Here is a 21,017-nt window from a genome sequence, read left to right on the forward strand (position 1 = left end):
AGCATACTATATGATACAGACCTGTGAGGTAGATACGGCGAAGGTGGCGCGACGTCCGAGGGTCTAGGGTCGCCCTTCAGGAACTGCTGGGTCCTTTCGTTATCCGCATTGGCGCTGACCGACCTGAACAGGTTCCTGAAGCTCCTCCTCTGACTGGCTCCGCCGTGGCTTCCGTTCCCATGACCAGTCCCGTTTCTCGACAACATGGGGATCCGTTCTTCAGTGGGCGTCGACGGCGTGGACGCGCCGGAGGCGCTGCTCCTGTTGCTCTCCTGATGCATCAGGGTGGTGCTGGCCGTGGACGTCGAGACGATGCTCGCGGAGGACGTGGCGCCCATTTTACAGGTCCGTCGACGGAAAAGGGCCGTCAGACCGGTGGGCCCTTTAGCTGGCGGTGAGAACGCCACGCTCGTTGTCGACGTCGCCGGCGTCGCGGTGCTCGACGACGCAGCCCCGCTCGACAACGAGAAGTACGAGGGGTTGTCTGTGAACATACGGGCCCGAAGTCATAGAGTCTGGCCAACGCGATCACCCGAGGACGCTTCCGGTTGGATCTAGCGCGACGCTGACACCGGGATCATTGATCTACGTTATCAGCAAGATCGCGGCGAACGCTGTGATAATCTTTTTAAGATCTGGTAGGAATCATCGGAGCTTTGACTGAGCTGCCTGCACTGTCTCTCGAGATCTTCAGGTTATTTTGATTAGGGATTATTCTGAAGATAACGCCTGTCTGGTTCGCTTCTAGACTCCACGGATTTGATTGCACAAGTATCGAGCCTGTTAAACTCTTTAAAGCACCCTGTTCCGCCTTTAGTGTCTCTAGGGATTTTTAGAATATCCTGATACTTTGAAAACACTGTCGGTCTCTTCGACTCTGTACGAATGTTGCCAGAGCCAGCACTTTGTCCACGAACCGCGTACTTCGAATTCGCTCCAGGTGCTATCAAAGTCGATCGTCCGCTTTCATCTCCGAAAACCGGAGATCACGTGACTAGATTAAGGATAAACGAACGAAAATCCTCCTCTCCAACGTGATCGAGCCTTGCACTACACTGTGAACAGGTATAAACCGTCTTCGATGTCTCTAGAGACCCGGCCCAGGTTATCCTCGACGCTCCGAACGATCTACTTTCGATCAACGATGCCTCCCGAAGATAGCGCACATTTCGCTCGCAAGATCAGCCATCGACGAACTAGCCGGAGACTAGAGATCCTTTTCTATTGTAATCTTCGAACACTATTCGATCGACGCGAACTAACAGCATAAGGCGAAGAGGGATATATTCTCTTTTATATAAAAATTTGTCTCTCGATAGTGGATCGAGATGGCGGCTCGTTATGGGGAACACCGTGGCGGTGGAACGTTTCGTATGAAAACGATTGAAAACAAAAGGTTCACTTGACTAGACGAACACGAGGTCCACCTGAGACTGCTCGGTGCGAGATACACGATGTCCATAGGACGCCATGAACGATTCGAACGGCGCTGGCTAGTGGGGGGATGGACCGGACGTTGTATTGTCCCCACCCCATAAACCAGAAGCGAGGAACGGGGCAGACGTACAACACGGCACCGGAAGTTCGCCAGCGTCGCTCACGATCCACGCGTTATTACTCCTCGAAGATGAATCGACCTGGCGAGAGAGCACCGCAGGGAGGAAACCGGGGAGGAAATGGCTGAGGAAATGGGGGGAACAGAGGGTGGAGATACGAGCCAAGTTTCCTGTGAACGAGTTTCACCGGCTTCTGGAAATATTTTTGGAACTGGGTGACCTTTCGACCCCGTTCCGTGATTACCAGCTGTCCCAACACAGGATCCACCGCAGGATCTTCCTGTCGATCGTGGAAACCGGTTGCTCGATCCGTTGGATGCACAGTGCCGCGGAATTGAAGAACTTTTTGACAAGAATCGGGATACGACACAGTGGTGTGAATAATTATAGTGATATATAAAATTTAGATATTTAATATTTCTGTATTAGAAATAATAGGAAATAGGAATATACAAATGAGATATTTTATTGAATTATTTCTGTTATCCGTATTTTTAGATTCATTTCTGCTGATTTGATAATTTTTTTGTGTAGGAATTGTATACTGTTTAATTTCAGAAAAATCTTTGCCAGACTCTTTTTAAATATTTCTTTTTAAAAATATGTATATAATATACAGTGTAGCAGTTTGTAGAAGACAAAAATTAGATAGCTGTGTAATACACCTCCTTGATACAAAACGAGCGAAACTACAGTTTCAATAAAAACTTATAGAATCGAACTCTTAATGAGAAAGAAATTCAAACGAAAATTCGATAAACAGTAATGTATATTTGACAAATAATTTTCCAGTAATTGGATTAATAAATCAAACAATTCATTCTAAATTGAACAACCATTTTCTAACATTCCTCGAATACTAAACTTTTGCATTATGTACACAAACCAAATATGAATGAAATATAAAAAAGAAAAGCTGTTTCGTACTATCAAAAAAATAATTAACGACGAAAAAAAGCTAACCAGCAATTGTGAAAGTAATCGTGATAATCAATCCTAGAAGCAACCGTATTGAAAGAGGTTAAAGGGAATCGCGAGCAGTGCATAGGGTAAGAATCGAGTTTCAAAGATGAATTGAATAGACAAATGTTTAGAGAAGAAGGGCACCGGTTCGAACGTAACAGACCGCGGTGGAATCCGTGAAATTTGCGTGGTCGACAGGTATTACGTGAGCAGAGTGTGAGAATCGAAAGGAGAACGGTTCCCAAGTACGTTCGCCGCGTACGAATTCGTGTCTCGATTCACCGATCGGTGATCGAGATCTCTCGTCAAATTCCACCTGTTTTCCCTGCATTCCACGAACGTGTTCGAAAACTTAAGAAGCTCCTACGAAAGAAGCTTAACACTTTGAAGCTTCGAGAGAAAGCGAGAGAGAGAGAGAGAGAGAGAGAGATTTGACGACACAGTCACTTTTCCTTCCATAGGAGCGCGAACAAGGGCAACGCGTTTCGAATTTCGTACGGGAATCGGAAGCCAAAGAAGCCGCCACCTTTCTCCAGGATCCTCGAGGGTCCATTGATGCTTGTGGAAGTCGAAAAAAGACTTCAAAGAGGCTGCCGCGGCGAGCCGAGATTTTCCACCCCTTCCTGGAACCATCGTCCGAGATGGGAAATCGGAATACTTCGAAGAGGGTTGCGATTGGAAAACTGGAGTATGCTATTATTTCTCTAGGGAAGCGACACGTTTCGACTCAAATTTCTCGATTCAATTGCGATGCATAATTCGATGCTAGTCGATGAAATTCGTTAAGCAAGTGCCGAATATCAGCTCCAAAAATTTATTTATCCTTGCCAGTGTATTCGAGTAAAATTCCATTTGTACGAATATGTTATAATGAAAAATTAATTTTGAAAACTTGACGAAAATTAATGGCACTTGTATGTGACCGATGAGAGACGTAATTTCTACAGAATGAAAAGGAGCAGAAGAAAAGGTTTACGACAACGTACGCTACTGGAACCGACGAAACGGAGAAAACGAGAAACGCATCGGCAGGGCGTAGTACACGGTAGCACGATACGTGGTCGCGTGATCATGCGTGAAACGCGTGACCCGGGTGCGAATGCGTCCCCGGGACGGCTTGGTGCCGATTGCCCCAAGAGCGGGTAAAAGCTTACCGACTGCCATCCTGTCCCGTTGCACGAGAAACCGCTGCTGGCACTCCGATATTCTGAAACAGCGAAAACAGCATTGAGTCACTGGTAACACCTTTCGATTCATCGAAAAGCGCGGCTCCATTGAACCCATCCCCGCATAAATTAACACCAAAGTTACCGGGAACGAGAACCTACGTCAGAGTAACAAAATTGTATTTATTCAGACGTTTCACCGTTTTTACTACAGTGTATGCTTGAATCAAGAGAGTCATTCAATTATTTCGTATGAAAGATATAAGATCTAAAATTAAAAATGTGAAACCGGTCAGAGTGATATGTGAGAGTTAAATGCTTTAATATGTTCAGTGTCTAACATTTAGAATCATTTTAAATTTTAGAAATATCTCACAAGATTAATTTTATTAGTAATATTCATTCATTTATTTAACTGAACCAGTTAGCTATATTTGACGAGTATAAAGAAGATTTTATCGCATAAAACTTTATTCGAGGTATTTATTCGGAATATTTCACGAATACAATTTTATTCGCAGAATTTATTGGCAATACTATTCGAATAATATTTTATTCGAAGTATTTATTTCACTAATGCCCAATCTCTGCCCTTATATTGAGAATAATCGAGGTTCCACTGTATCTAGCTCGATGAAAGCGCGGATCCGCGCAATTAGAACGAACAAAAACCGCTGCGAAAAATATTTGCAGTGGCAAAAGGAAGAAGAACAAACAGCGAATTGTTCGCGAACTTTTTCGCCCGCAGACATCGCAGTCAATCAACGAACGGGGATCGATCAATCTCCGTCCATGTCGGTCAATTTTCGCCTAAAATTCGCGCGATTGGTGTTCCATCCCTCGTTGACAGGAAGAGAAAGAACGCACAGAGACGGGGGGGAATTTTGCGAGAGAAAAAGGAGTGCGGCGAAAAAGGAAGCGATTTTTCATCTCGATCGCAAGTAGGAACGTCTCGATCGCGTCCACCGCGCAACCACCCCATCGCGATGCTTTCAGCGTCAGTTTCATTCATCGCTGAAAATACGCACGAATATTATATTTAGCACGGATGCAGGGAGACGCGTGTCGCGCGACAGCCACGACAGGTTTATGGTGGCGGCACGGGGTGGCAAAGGGGGATGGGATCGGGCACGGGCCGTCTCATTCACGTTTTATCTACGCGATATTGGCCTGCGATCTCGGGGACTCCGTTCATCTTCAACCTTTCCCTCCTTCATTCTTGAACGCGTGCCTGCTTTTCTCGTCTCGCGAATTTCAGTATCGAGCTTTCTTCCGCCTTGTCCTAGCCAAATTTTATTCCACGTGGAAACAAGCAGGGCTTGGAATTATATGTAATTTAACTATAATTTAATCACGATTTGACGGCAGTTTAATCGTAATTTAGCTACAATATACACGTAATTCAATTGATAACTCTTATAAATATAGGTTATATAATAAACTTTTAACTTATATTTATCCTCAACATTGTCGCGAAAGTTATTCTACAGAAAAATATTTTTTATTATCTGATAATCATTTAACGTCGTTCAGTATAAAATAGACTCACACGTGCAATTAGATCGCCTAACAATTTGCAAGAAAAATTTCTCGATTATCTCGAATAATTATTTCAAATAAACATGGAATAAAACGTGTTCTTCAGAATGATATTTCGAGCAACATAATTTCAAATGTGCCCAGGTCAGCTTATTTCGTCCCGTAACTTTCTGGGTTTTACCGCGTCGAGCATATTTTTCGCAACTTTGTGCGCTGAATTTCGCGACGATGCTTCTCTTTTTGCCAGAATACAGCGAATATTTTTGAGGAGTTTCTGGGTCTTGACGAATCGAGCATATTTCTCGCAGTTTTTTAGCTGGCTCGTACGGAAATATTTCCATAATTCCGCGAATATTTTCCACCTTTTTTTAAATGTATTATCGTACATTTTTTATTTTAAAAATGTTGAGACGACGAAGATTTTTCTTCAAAACGCGATGGAATAAATTTCTTTATTCTGGCTTGCATTGAAAACGAATGGCAATAGTTTTTTTCTGTCTTCCTATTTTTTTAAAGCGTGTTGGCAACGATAAGTGGCGATAAGTATAGCGTCGATGGCGCATTCCGTAACATTGTTCCCAGCTGGGCCCTCAAGCTCTTTAATTCCATTTCTTCGCGTTATCACCCACGACGAAGCGCCGTGCTCGTAAGTATAATTATTCCCCGACACGCCGTCGTATAACTGCCCACGTGATAGCGTTAAGTAAATGCGTAACTGCGGCTGCATGCGCCTAGTATGCATCCGGTAGGAAAGGATGAAGTTGCAGTCGCATGAAAACCGTGCATTACGCCCCGATTCCTGAATTTTCGAACAATAACATCAAGGGGGGATTCTCTAAACTCGTAGCGTGACTGAGCATCACTGGAAATATTCATCGCCACGTTCGCGAATTTACGGGGTATGCGCAATCCTCGTAACAATGAAATTCGTGAAACGATTCGAGTGCAACTTACCCTGGCCCAGAAAACCGCTTGAATTTTCTACGAAATTACTGTTTCCATCGTACTCCCTGACACGAGGCAATCCATTTTTCAGGCATTCATTTATCTCTCGCTAATTTCAGTATTTTTCATAGATGTAAAAAGCAGATTTATACAATGGATAGGATGCTTTTCCAATTAAGGAGGAACAGCGAGGGAAGATTTCTTAGAATTTCTCTGTTTCTCAAGGTGTTCCGTTGCCTGACGACGAAATCCCGGGATTTGTATTGTACCAAGGATTTCTTGGAACATTCAAAAGAACATAATTAGAGATTTGCTGTATCAAATTGTTTCTCTACTTAACAGAGACTGTAAATATATTTGTAAAAGTAATTAACCACCTAGTTCTTTCTGACGAAGCACAGCACTTTGCTCAAAATATACACAGTTTCTTTATAAAAATTATTTATATTTTTTTATTTGCTCGTTTTAAATCGTTTTTTAACTAAATTTACAACTATATTTTAATTTTCACTGAAACTGCAATTTAAAGAGGAAATTGTAACTAGCTTTCACGTAGAAGATTTTTGTCACTTCTTCGCGATGAGTGTACTCACTAAAAACAGCTAAATGGTTAACAATTAGATTATCACATCGTAGCACGTGAATTAATTGTCAGGAACAAACTGGCGTTTATACTTTTTCGCTGCTTTGCCGAATGTAGCTACTAACACGAATTACGGATTTAGGTCAAATAAACTAAATGAACCTCTTCTTGGGTAATGAGATATGTTCTGCTTGCCAGGGGAAATCCCAGTTACCAAGGTCGTATCTACAATTCTGTAGACCCTGTGCAAATTCTACTCTACCTAGAATACATCATTATTTAAATTCGTTCAAGTCTTAGAATAATTATGTCTCTTAGAAACTTCTGAATATAACTTTCTTTGTCTTTCTATTATCATTCTATCCAGTTGCAAAGTCCGCAAAATTTTTGTTTCTGCATTGTCTAGCAAACTAACCTTTCTGTCATTTAAAAAAATTCAAATCCATTGGTCTAGTTTAAAAAATGTTATTTCGTGTCAAACGGTGTCCACAAATGTTTGTTCTCGATTGTATATTTTTTGTTTCTGTAATAGTTGATATAGCATAATTGATGAGATCGGTTGCTAATGACTTTACAATTAATTTCCAATACCTTAAAAATGTAACTTTTTGGTACTGCAATGTCTTCCTTTAAAACCGAGTCTACAATCCAAGACAAAATGCTGCATTAAAATCAATTTTATCTTGCACGAAGCTAAATTTTGTAATTTTATTACAATACTTTTTCTTTGTATAAATATTATTTTCTATCATAATTGAATAGATGCCTTCCAATACTGTCTACTAATCGGTCTCTGGCTCTTGCATTAAAGGAATGGAAAACTGAATAGGCAAATAAATCAAATAAATCAATATTACAAAGGAAAAATCTCTAAAATGGATTTCTGTCATATCGAGGTGTAAACACCGATTTCACAGGACAGTGGATCGGGAAGGGAATCGCCGTGGAAGCCGAGGTGTAAGATCAGCGCTTGAGGCCCGTTCCTTCGAAATTTCTCGCTCGAATTCCGCTATAGAAGCTCTCGGAGGTTCTGGTTGATGCAGCAACCAGAGTTGCTACTATTTTCGTGCGGCTTCCGACGAAGACGGAGAGTCGGCGAGCGTGCCAGGAGCGGACGGAAGAGAGCGAGAGAATGAGAGAAGGAGAGACCACTCTCGGGTTATCGTTCCCATGAAAGCTCAAGCACTCTGATTTACTCCCCTGTCCAAATGGATCAGCTGATGGGACGAATCACGGCGGAACGATGCGCGATGCGCGCGAGCTTCACCACGTCGATGCAATGTTGCTAGCGTTGCACGCTCCGCATGCCCCATGCTGCATCGCTACGCTCCGCGATCACCGCTCCTCCTTTTTCATTTTACGCTCCCTTACCCTCCGCATCCTTCGCGGTTTAGGCTAACAGAATTTTTAAACGCCGCCAATGTCTTCTTCCCAGATTCTGTTAACTCCGAACACGTCGAGACGGTTGAAATAATCGACTTCGCGCGTTCCCTTTTAAAATTGATAAAATTAGAAAGACTCTTGCGAAGAAAATTACTGAATTATTATCTTAGTGCAAGCATACATTGTGATAAAAATTTTGAAAACCTTAATTACATTCAGCGTTGACCTTCTTGTTAAAAATGGCATTAAAATGGTCCCAAAGCTTTATTTTAAAAAAAGATAAAAAAATGACACGATCTTAAGAACAATATTGAAATTAATACCTATTGGTCAAAATGACATAACCTTAACATTTTCTCAGGTATGAACTGAATAATCGTTCGGCGCTGCGAGGGTTAAAAAGTCTCTTTAATTTTGCAGAGTTTCATAGAATGACAAAGCAGTGCTCTGTCAAATTATAATAGCGAGAAGACTTATCATTTCGTAAGGAGTGCACAATGATTGTTTGATGGTTCGATGAGGGGTTGAATTAATGGACGGGGGGTTGTATTAATGTAGGACGGCTTTTCAATTTGGGTCGATCGAGGTCGACGTTATTAGAAATCGTTAATCGCAGTTGAATTTCAGCTAGGACCAGTTGCCGCAAAAACACGCGTTTAAAAATACATTGCCAGCCGTTGAAACGTTGAAAGATTCGACCTTGAAACGACAGCGAGCTGCCAATCACAATATTTGCCACTTCGACTTAAACGACTTCATTCGATGGAGTTTCGTCGCGTTGTCCGAAACACTTGACACTTTTATTGAAATAATTAGATCCCACATTGGACTTGTCTTGACATTGTCAATCTAGTTTTAATTGCCAATTATACGGTGGGCTAACGAAAGTGTTCTTACGCTGATTAAAACGAAACGATTTCGACCTAATGACATACCACTTTAGAGTATTTATTTTTCTTTTGTCAGCTCAATTATCAGCAAAATAAAAGAATTACATTTTCTAGTAAATTGCTTCCATTAATATCTCAAAACGAATTCAAGCTACGCGGTCCAATTTGAAAACAATTAATTATTAGATAATTACAGTAATTTGCAATACTCTAAAGGTATAAGATTACGACAGGTAACTGATTCAACAGTCTACGAGTATTTTTTCTCACTGTTCTCGAGATCAAAAATTCCTCAGCAATCATCTGTCATAAATAATTTCTCAGTTTTGATTCGCGATTCACCCTTGAATCGAACGAGATAAAAATGGCGCAATTTCACGTACGAATTCCTCGCCGAAGTGGATCGCTAGCGCCGTTTGAATCGTAGAAAACGGCGGTTCGAGACAGGCCGGGATTTCCGCAAAACGGATTCGCATGCAAAGCAGTCGAAACGTTTCTTCGCCGTTCTATTTCTGCCTCAAGGTGAGAAAGAAGTTCACCGGCGACGGTGGGTCAACCCGAGCCGCGCGGTATAACTCGGCCGAGATGCACCTGCCCCCTTTTTTTTACGAGAGGCGTGCAAGTGCACCGAAGCCGGCAGGAGAGAAAAAAAGAGGAAGGAAAAAAGAATGCATCCTGGCCGATATGCGCGTGCCACCCCTCGACGGTCGTGCACGCGTAAAAAGCGCAAAGAGCGGACGCGTGCACGGCTCGTCCCTTTGAATGCGCGACTCCGCTCATTAACATGAGACACGTAAATTAAGCCGATCCGGAAATCAGCGAACCGTGGCCCACGGCGTGACCTCGCTTCCTCCCTTTTTTTCTCTGTGGCTCGTGCGCCACACCGTTGTTCGCCCACAAAGGGGAATCCTCACCTTTTCGCCACGTTTAAAACCTTATCTCCGCGATCGGACCAATTATAGAAAATATCATATCTCTTAAACCACTCTAGAAGGACTTGAAGTCACTCGGTCGGAATAATCTCTTCATAGAACACGTTCATAGAATAATTTTTATATCTATAGGGTATAAAACTAGTAGAGAATGAAATTTTATTGTACAGTGTCTCGTTCCCGAGGAAACCAAGTTTGAAAATACGTCGGGTGCGGGTGCACTTAAATTTAGCTTACTTTCTTTGTCCGGTCCGTCAAACTTTATTGTATCTAAGTGCACGTGTATCTAATGAATTTTCAAATTTGATTTTCGAAGAAGCGAAGCTCTGTATGAAAAAATTGTATTTGATATTCTCTACTCAGTTTTATGCGAGGAATCACTTTCGTTGTACAACGATTTTTCGAACACCCTGTATATATGAAAAATTGTTCCTACTTTACAGCAACGTTTTTGGTTTGTCTTTCTTCTTTTTTGATGTATTTTATTTATTACCTTCGTCAACTTAATTTGTACCATTGGTAAGACCAATGGGATTACTGTCAGTATACAATAAATAATAAATTAATGATTCCGATCAGACGCGTCGGTACCGAAAATCGATTTGATAGCGATACATCGGTAACCTTTCGAATCGCACGCGACACGCATTTCGAAACGCATTGTTTGCCGCTTATGCAACAGATCGGCGCTTATGGCACCGTCGTTGCGGATCAAAGGACTGCACATGCACGTGAGATCGGACGACTCTCTCATCAAGGTCTACCGATACAGTTTAAATTAATGTTATAATTCTTGATAGATAATAACATTTATACTCAACATTCTATTGTTTCTAATAGAATGGCGTTAGAAAGCAGCGAATAGAATTATAATATACGCTACGATTCGACAAATATTAATTCTGTGCAGGAAGTTCGGAGGCGTCACATGATCAGAATTGGGTCAGCCATAAACAGTCGACAATTATTCGCATTATTATTCGAATAATTGTACAAACTCCTTCGGAATAACTTATTCGAATAAACAAAGAATTATTCGAATGCATAGACGTAATAAAGAATTATTCGAATGCATAGACATAATAAAGAATTATTCGAATGCATAGACATAATAAAGAATTATTCGAATTAATAGAAAGAATAAAGAATTATTCGATTGAATAGACAAAATAAAGAATTATTCGAACGAATAGATAAAATCAAAAATGATTCTGACTAAAAAGAAGTCGTTCGGGAAAAATCGTAAAAAATCGAACTCTGCAGCCGACTGTAAATTTCATCGGTTCCCTACCGAATTCATTTTCTGACTTGCAGTCCCCCGTTCGCAAAATTCCTTTCGTTTAGCGGCGATTTTGAGGAGCAGCTGTGCTCGGCCAATTTTCGAATCTGGCAATAGTCGAACGAAAACGCGGTATCTGGCAGCGTATCGATCGGAAGCGAGAAAATTGCAGAGAAAAATGAAGGGAGTTGGTGGCGGTGCCGACGAAAAGCCAGTCGGACAGTCTCGTTATTACAGTTGGCGGTGTGCGAGAGGCGAATGAAAAAAAAGAAAAGGGGAGCAACACCGGCCACGCAAAAATAGGCCTCGCGCCGAGGTCGGAGTTTGAAAGTCCGAAACGAAAACTCGAGGGAACGATTTCGCGCTTAACGCCCGTGCGTCTGGTTAGGTTCGACTGTCAGGTTCGATCTATTAATATACACGGTGGGCCGCCTCGGCTAATTCCTAATGGAATATTCGTACGGTTTTCTCGGCTCGTGGACGCCTTAACGGGCAATACAACGAACACGCGCGAAAAATACCGTGTTTCATTCGCGATTTACGGCTTCGAGTTTCACTTCGTTTCAAACACAACGATTCGAGACTATTTGGAATTTTTCATCGACATCGTTGCGACTGAATCGAAATAATCGGGGGAAATGAGACGGTGGCTTGAAGAATTAAGAGCATTTTAATTATCTGTAGTATTTTTAATTTTTTCTATTTGTAGTTAATTTAATTATAAATTAATGATCGATTTTTGATTTACGGTATTTCCATTTTATCTGTTGGATCCTACAGTATTTACATTTCTTACAGTTTTTTAAATATAAATGAATGAAATTTAATGATTGATTGTTGAATTAGTAAATCTATTTCGATAAGGTAGACTTATGACCAGTGACATCTGTTTTATTTATAGTTAAAAATTTAAAATATATTCGACATAACCTAACACTATATCAAATCAAAGTTGGCCATTAGTTGAATCGTCTCGAACAACTATCTAAGATAATTATCCGAGTGAATACTTTCTTCTCGAATACTTTTTATTTTATAATTATTCTATCTATTTATTCGAATAATTCAGTACTTATAATTCTTACAATAAAATCTTATCCGAAAGAATTTTTATTTCATTCGATGTTCGATATTCTCTATCTTTTATATGTCATTCGAACAAAATTTATCCAACAACAATATACATGTACAAATACACTGATTAAAAAAAGCTAAACCTCTACCCTAATCTTAATCTATTTAAAATATATTTACACTGCGAACGAAAGATTTGCAAGAAAATCGGCGAATCGTTCGAAGAAGACATAGCTGTTCTTTCTGAAAAGCGACAGTCACCCGATCAGCTGACCGTCCACGTGCTCAGCGTTCCTCGCGAACATTCTTCCCGGCAAACCAAAATATTGCTCTAATTTCGGGGAGAACATATTTCTCGTTGCCGGGCACCGACGAAAATAAAGCCGTCTTACGGTAATCATTCAGGGACGAGGAATTCCGATGGGCAGATATTAACGTTGATCGCGCGTTTTCTTCGAAAACAGATTGTCGGGATTCTGCGGGGCATAGAGTTATTAAAATCGTCGAGCCTAGCAATAACCGATAAATTTGTGGATGAGTAACAATCAAGCGATGTTTCCTAATAATTCGGAGTCTCGTGGCGATCGACACTAAATTCAAGGTCCAAGTAACCGGTTTCACTTTATTGCCTTTGAATTTGTTGAAACTACGAAGCCACTTTCGCTGGCAATAAATTAAGCAAATTTCTTAATTCGAGCATAGGCTGTAATAAAAATGGCGGAGAGATTGAACAAAGTTAGTTGCGTCATTATCAAAGAATGACAGAGGTTGATCGATTTTAGGGTTCGATAGATCGGGAGAAAGAAAATGGCGGGAACCGTGTTGGAATCACACCGAGCGCCTCGTCGAGAAAATAAATTCTAGAGAATATCGTGCCACTTCGGACGTTGACGTTTTATTCTGAAGAGAAGCTACGATAAACGGTGAACTTCATAAAGTATTCTGTAAACATAAGCGATGGGCCGATGAAAAAGTCGATTCGCTTACCTCAGCAGTCCTGCGGGAGCGATTCGTCCGAGTTGATCGAGCGACTCATTCTTCCACGGTTCTTCTCGAGTCGCCGATAAATTCTCGGGCACGTAACGACCTTAAATCTTCCGTAAATTTCCCGGCTATAGCCGGCCGGCTCTTTTATTTCCCCGAGTAACAGTTGCCGGGGCCGCGGCCGGCGATCAATCAGTCGGACCCGGTCGCGCGATTAAGTCAAAGCGTTTCGCAGGAAATAACACTCAGCATCGCGGAAGTTTTTGTTTCTTCGCGGCGCGAGAGCATCAAGGGTTGCATTGTTCGTCGCCCTTCGCTCGATCGCCTTCTTTTTCTGCCCTTTCGACGATGCACGGCTCCGGGGCATCAAACGCTCCCGTCAGCCACCGCCTCGCCACTCAATCCCCCATCGAGCCGCAGAAAAATATCGCGTATTCGCTGCGTTTACCGCGAGAACGTTTTCGAATTGGTACTACTTGGACTTCGAGAACCCAGAATCTATCTTTAGACAATTATAAACCTCCTTTCAAACAAGCGTGTTCGCAAATGTTTATAAACGTCGATCGAAACACGATTCGAGTTTCGTTCCAAGGACCCGCCGAGATCTATTTTCAACTTTCTCCAGCTATCGATATTTCGAATTCTTTCGAAGCACCGCCGAGGGAAAAATCACGTCCCTGGAAGTTCACAGTGGCTCCCCGCGCTCTCGGAAGCGACAACTTCGGCGACAGCAACGCGCACTTCGAACACCCTTCGAGTTCTTCAATTCACCTGAAACGATCGTCCACGCGCGACAAAAGGAAGCGAAACCTCTTCGGGGACCGATGTCTTCCAATCCGCGGAACAAAACTGAACCAGACACATCCGAAGTTTCCCGATCACTTCCATCGACAGCTCCGATCGAGATCAAACGTCACAACAACCTTGAGAACGTGTCCTACAGTTCCCGAAGAAATTTTCTTTGTCTTCAAACGCTCGTGAACCGTTCGTTTAATTCGTTTTTTTTTTTTTTTAAATTGTTAGTTCGATGAAGGCATTTCTTAGGCACGACACTGTCCAACAAGTCGGCGAGTTGGAAGAACGATCTAGCCGGAGGATCACTGTCGAATGATTTCCGCGATCGAGGGGGCGCCTCGTGTTCCTCTAGCGAGTTAGGGTTGCGGCGGAAGGAGGACCCGGCGCGCATACACGGCCCAACACTTCACGGAATACTGACAAGTCAGGGCAGAAGAGGAGCCCGCGACGATGCCATGTGACCGTCATTCGTGCTCTCCTTCTCTTCTCTTCACTGCCACCACCCACGCATCTGGCAGTGCCCGAAGAAACGCCCATGTGCGCCGGCAGCGTTATTTCGAGATAAACAAGAAGGGCCCCGCCGTACCATCTTCCAACGGCGGGGTACCGAGGGCTGTTTGTTCCTCCAAACGCGAGAAACACGCGGCCGATACTAAATATAATTAACCCTCGACGGTCGTAACGCCGCGCACCAGTAATACCATCTACCAAAAAGTTGGCCACAATACCGCGCCGCAAACGAAAAACAACGCCTGTCCCGAATTTCATCGAATTCAACGTTATGGTTTGCTCGAATTGCACGATATTGCATTCGCGTATTTATAAAAGCAAATCTTGGAAACTGTCGCTACGAGGAAACGGTGATCAGAATTTTATGCGACAGTGTCTGGAAAATGAAAACACGTGATGTGAAGCGTTATTCTTGCTAGCATAGAATTTAGAGTATGTTATGAAAAAGTTATCGTATATTGGAACTTAATCTGATATTAAAATTTGCTATATTTTAATATTAATTAAAAAGCTTTATTTTCAGTCTGTTGTTGCTTTCTTTTGAAAGGAAAACTCTCTGTCTAATTTGTAAATTGCAATACAATGTTAACAACAGTGTTTGTATGAAATAAAAAGAAGTATTACGCACTGTGTACTATATAAATACAATATCTTAGATATAATAATTATATAAAGCACAAGCAAAGATTTACAGTTTCACAGAAATCCTTCCATTACAATTTTATAGTCATTTAATTATTTCGACGGCGATATGATTAAATTATCGCTGGAAGATTTTAAACAAAAATAGTTCCCATCGTTTGTAACGGCGTGGAGCCTTTTAAGGACACTCTTGAGTGTACGAATAAATAAAGCGACACGCGTAATCGTATTTCCTTAACATTGTTGCGTATTTAATAAAACTTGCTTACACGGGGTCGAAGATGTTAGTAATATTTTTTGCAGAAGTAAATATTAAAATTGATGTACGCGCGGAAGATCGGAAGGAAATGGTTTAATTGATCGAGAAGCGCGGACATGGCAAAGTTCATTTCATGCGTTTATTGCAGACGTCCAGTAGAAGAATTGTAATTTGCTCTGCTTAATAAACGGCAATTAAACCGTTCCTGTAATATCTCTGGCACGTGTTCGATATGGTAAACAATATATTGAATTGGCTCAATAAATTGAATTGCTAGCTAGCGATTATCCACGCCTCGTCGAAGCCGGCGTCCTTATCAAAGGGAGAGACGGATCGATCGAATTAATTTTAATTGCGACCGTTGCGAGCTGTATTAATTCTTTATGTTCCGATATCCACCTCGAACCATCGTTACCGCGTACAAAATTTTACATAACAATTTCAAGCTGTTTTTACCGACGTTTCGTATCACGCAATTCACCGAATTTATTTTGCGACGGCTACAGCAAGAAACGATTACATGGGGAATGATTTGAATTCAAAATAATCAAAAGATGTTAATTAATTTCTTTAGTAAAAACAGCGTTAAATGGAGGTGATTAAAAATTGTCGAGTGACGGCGTCAGCAACAATTTTTCCCTTCTACTCGACGAACTTTTCTCAAGGATCTCCGGGAGCACGGGTAATGTTTTAAATACACCAACCGAGGAGACTTATCGTGAACATTTCCGAGCTAATGAACTCAAGGAGCAGCTCCGGCCCTTCCAGGACCGGGGACCGCCATTTGCCGGGACAGCAGCACCAACAATTACCAAGAAAAGCGAAGGTGCGGGAGAGAAGAAAAAAAATGGGATAAAAAGATCGTAGCAATCCTCGGAGAAGCACTTGACGGCGACGAGGACGAGGAACACGTCGCGCGTGCTGCAAAGAATTCCTGTTGGGGTAAGGTTAGTGCCGTACGCGTGCACGGTTGCGTGTCTGTCACGCATGTGCGTACGGAAACAGAGCGGAGCGTGTATTTCCTCCGGCGAAGCGTTTCCTTTCGGAGCAGAACACTGTGACCCCTTCGACGTCTTCGCCATCCCCCTTTATCGATCCGCGCGATCTCCGCGCGATCCACGGCCGATCCAGGGCGTCGTGAAATGGAGATTTCTTCAACTAATATCAAGGCGAACGCCGCGACAGGAAGAGGACCATTTTATCGTGGTGGCGATCCTGTTCGCGGTTCGATTAACAATCGGCTAAAACGTGTTCTATTGTTCGCGACTTCTCCCCCATTGTCGACGCCTATGCCGCTCGCCGGCGGCCATTTGGCGCTTTCGGCGATTTAAACGCGTTGTTTTTGGTCTTTGAATAATTTCGAGACTTTGGAGAGGATTTTCGTCTTTCTACTTTGACTTTTCACTGCAAATGTGGCTGTATTGCTTCTAAATTAATTTTATTAAATCGTGAGACAAAATTATTATTTTGAGTCTAACATTTTCTATAAAAATCTCGAGAGCTCAGTAAATTTAATGTAAATACCTTTCTCCAAGTGATGAATTTTTTAATGAGATTAGTTCGGAACATTTTAGTGCCATTTGTTAATAAAGGGGACGACAGTGAAAATAAATTCATAAAAATGAATTTAGACTCTTCAGTATGCTTATTGCAATATATGCTTGTATTGAAATATTGATTACAGTATTTTATAATTGCAATATTCTTCAGTTTTGTCTTTCTTTCAATACCATTTTTTAACAAAGATATCAAGGGTGCGGAAGCGTCCAGGATCTAACAGAGACAGTCCGCGGCCTTGTTTTCCAGGATCCGACCTCATTAACTGGGACTCGATTAATGCGCGTCGTATGTGCAGTACATTGGAAACGTCCGTTCGCGAGTCGAACGCTTTCATGTGACATTTAGTGGACATTTCTGTGCGCGCTTGGTGGATTTAGTTGCGGTTAGATGTTGTGAAACAGTCTGTATAATCCTCTGTTGCGTTGATGGAATTGGCTCGGTCGCGATTCCAATAATAATTGCGGGCGATACCAGTCGCTAACAAGAAACGCTTGGAGCTCCTGGCTCCGTGTAATTAATATTTGTTTCTTAATTAAAAGAACTCGTCGCGTCGGAGCTACGAGAACTTTGCAGTTACGTATTTATACAGGGTGTCCCAATTTTCTTGTGCCTCGTATATGTCTTTCGGATGCTAATAAGGAGAAAAATTGGGTACGGAAGTAGGTCGCCGGGAAGGTTATTAAAAGTTGCATGGAAATACGAAGAAGAAGCTAATTATATTTGCGATATCAAGACTGAAGTTCGTAATTGCGCCGGCAGATGTAACATTCGGCAGCTTAACCCTTTTAGTGCCGGACGAAAAAGAGGTGCCTATGCGAGAATAACCGGCCGAATTTCACAGTTTTACTAGGGTTTGGGAAAATAATCATAAAAACCAAACGGGAAACAATATTTACATGATTCAAAAAGCAGTATACTAAGGATGAAACAGAGAACAAAACAATGACACTAGTTTTTCTTTACTCGTTCAAAATTATATAAATAACAAAGGTAAAAGTCTCCATAAGAAAAAGTAAACGTTGAGTTCTCTCTTTCAAAACGTATTTGCGCATACAAGAAGCCATCTTTTCATCATAATTCTATATAGACCAATTGTTATGAAGTATATATTTTGCATTTATGTAACATCTAAATATATTTTGCTATTATGTAACAAGATAAACAATATTACATAACAAAAATAAAAGAAGAGATCGATTGCATAGTGCGGGCGATAAACGGATTTTATCTGCTGCAAGACAAGCAATTGGTATAGGTACTACTACATTGCTGAAACAAAATTTTACTAGCACAAATATTGCTATTTGGTTATCTAGCTATTGCAAATATGTAACATTTAATTTTTAGTCCATCGACAGATTTAAATTTTAGTCCATCTTATCACTCCAGCGTAAACAGGGTCCCAGCACACTCCGGTATAGAATGTGTAAAATGTCAGACCCAAATCGGTTTACAAATTCTTTGTCAACGAAATTTGATTATTTACAATCAAATTAGATCATTTACAATCAAATTAGATCATTTATAAATTTATTAACAGATAAAGTTGTCTCGCAATGCGAAGAATAAGACGTTATTACACGCACGACGATATATCGTCGTTGGCACTTCTGGCAAGTGTACCAAACGACGATATATCGTCGTCCGGCACTAAAAGGGTTAAGCAATCCTCCGGCTGATAAACAGGCCGTGCACACAGACCGGATGTAAATATCGTTAATCCATTTCTACTTTGTAGCGCAGCAACTGCGGCAAGGATCTTAGCATTTCGTATTTTCATTATAACTTTAATAAAGCTTCGAACCGGCTACATCTATGTAACCTTTTCTCGTATTTATGCACACAGAATGCAGCGGCGGTGCTTACCCGGTAAATTGGGACAACTTATGTATTAACTTTGCTGAGGATCAATGGGACAACAGCTCTAAAAAATTAACTGGCATTTTCCAAAAATATGTGAGCTTCTTTAAAAAATTTTCTAAATTCTAAACAGAACTTCGTGAATTTTTATCGTGGAAATTATTTATCGAATCGGATTGTATCTCTTTTGACTTCGATCTAAAACTCCGGATTTAACTTTAAAATAATTTTCTCATCGAAATTCGCTTTCTGATGGCGCAAAAAATTAATGTGCAAATTCATCTTTTACAGGTTAACCTGCATAGCGGAATCGGGCGATAAAAATGGTAAAAGTTTCCTCGAAAGATGAAATTATGTTGCCGTTGCAGGGGAGAAATATTGGCGGTCACGCAATTAGAACTGCATCATGGTATTTTTGTTTCCGTTTCTGCGATTCGATTCGCAATGGGGAACTTTCTGAGGGATAACGAGGCGGTCGGTGGAAACGGCGCGGCGGGATTATTTGATTCGTGGCCCGATAACGGATCAAAATAGTAAAAATTCCGTTTCACGGTGAGTGTCGAGGGGCAATCTAATTACCATTGCTATACAATGCTTATTGCAGGAGGTGCAACCTTCGCCGCGGTAATCGAACACGACGGTGCATCGCGTACGCGAGCTTGTTTTCCAGGCATCATTCGCAACCAGAACAAGAAATAAACGAAATCAAAGCGAATATACTACCTTTTAGCCTGACGCCTCTGTTTAATTGGTTGGTGAAAGTTCCGCGACGTTATTCTAATTTTTATTACCAATTAAATACCTTCCCTTTCCAGTATCTTATTCTTTTAAATTCTTTCTTGGTTCGCATTAAATAATTTAAACATTTCAAGTGGAATATATCTGACAGACTCTCAGCCTATAGAATTATAAGAGGATAATTGAGCAGACGTCAGATTTTTATGCGAAAGAGATAGATATTTTAAGAGATAGATATACTTATATCTATTATACTATAGATAGGTATCTATTATACTAAAGGCTCGTTATAACCTCAACAATTCCCAGCGTAGAAAAATGTCTACGTCTCATAATGAAATGTCGCTATAATCGTGCTATTTCTCCTTTCGCTTAATTCCGCGTGGTCGCAACAAAGAGCATAAACGCCAGAAATCCGCGGGCGCGCCATAAATTCGAGGGATACGTACTCCCGGCGACGGTAACGTTCTATTTTTTGGCGAAACAAGAAATCTCGGTGCAATATAACACGGTGTACACCCGGGACAGAAGGTAACGAATGATTTATTGCAAACAGCTGTACGATCGTCGACGGTTCGAACGACCGACTGAAACGCAAGATGGCGGCGGCCCGGGGACAAAGGCGAAATGGTAGAAAGAGAGCCCGGCGTTCCTCCCAGAATTCGTCGAAACGGCCTAGCCCCGTTTGCGACGGTCCCGCGCGGCTCGCGTTGTCACGTGCCGTTCGTTCGAACGCTGAGAAATGTGTGCGGCCGCTCGCCGTTTCGCCGAGTGCAACGTTGACATTTGGCCGACACGTGTTTCACACGTTTTAATGGCGGTTCTACGGCTTCCGGCGCGCTCCGCCCACCATCGGTTTGTTGTAATCCATCATAGTAAATACCCGCGCGGAATTGAATTTACGACACAACACTTTGCCGCTCGAACCTGGATCGTGTTCACCTATTACCTGGACAAGCTTTCCGAGACGAAAGGTGATCGTCGTCCCCGTAATTGCATATTATACTGTTTCTTCTTCATTTTTTATATATTACTTTATTTACGCTAAAATTTCAAGACTGAATTTATTCAGGTATTTTCTCCTTTTTGCTGGAAAAAATATATTAAGTCATTTACTACAAAGGACTTAATTAAGGGACTTAATTAGAGGAGAAAATAAAAAGAAGAATGTCAAAGTTTCTTATAAGAAAGAATTTTCTCTGAAAAATATTCTTCACCCTTTTCATGACAAATGACAGTGCTGCTATCTACTGTTTATTTATGAAAAATCGACTATATTGATTTGGAAGATCCTATGATAAAGATGCGCTTGTACCGCGTATCTCATTAGCAATGAAAAGTGGACTTACACTGATTGAC

General features: G+C 41.5%; 1 protein-coding gene across 1 annotated transcript in view; it reads right to left on the reverse strand.

Annotated features, from left to right (window-relative positions):
* The window catches only part of Stumps (DBB domain-containing protein stumps), a 54,814-nt gene extending 41,426 nt beyond the window's left edge, over window positions 1–13,388 (reverse strand). The window contains exons 1-3 of the mRNA XM_078194570.1: window positions 13,298–13,388; window positions 3,674–3,726; window positions 22–484 (exon numbers count right to left, since the gene is read on the reverse strand). Coding sequence (XP_078050696.1) covers window positions 22–484; window positions 3,674–3,683 — 473 coding nt within the window. The 5' untranslated portion in view covers window positions 3,684–3,726; window positions 13,298–13,388. The remainder of the gene's footprint in view (window positions 1–21; window positions 485–3,673; window positions 3,727–13,297) is intronic.
* Window positions 13,389–21,017: the final 7,629 nt, after the last annotated feature.

Source organism: Augochlora pura, chromosome 11, assembly GCF_028453695.1.
Source record: "Augochlora pura isolate Apur16 chromosome 11, APUR_v2.2.1, whole genome shotgun sequence".
Classification (NCBI taxonomy): domain Eukaryota; kingdom Metazoa; phylum Arthropoda; class Insecta; order Hymenoptera; family Halictidae; genus Augochlora; species Augochlora pura.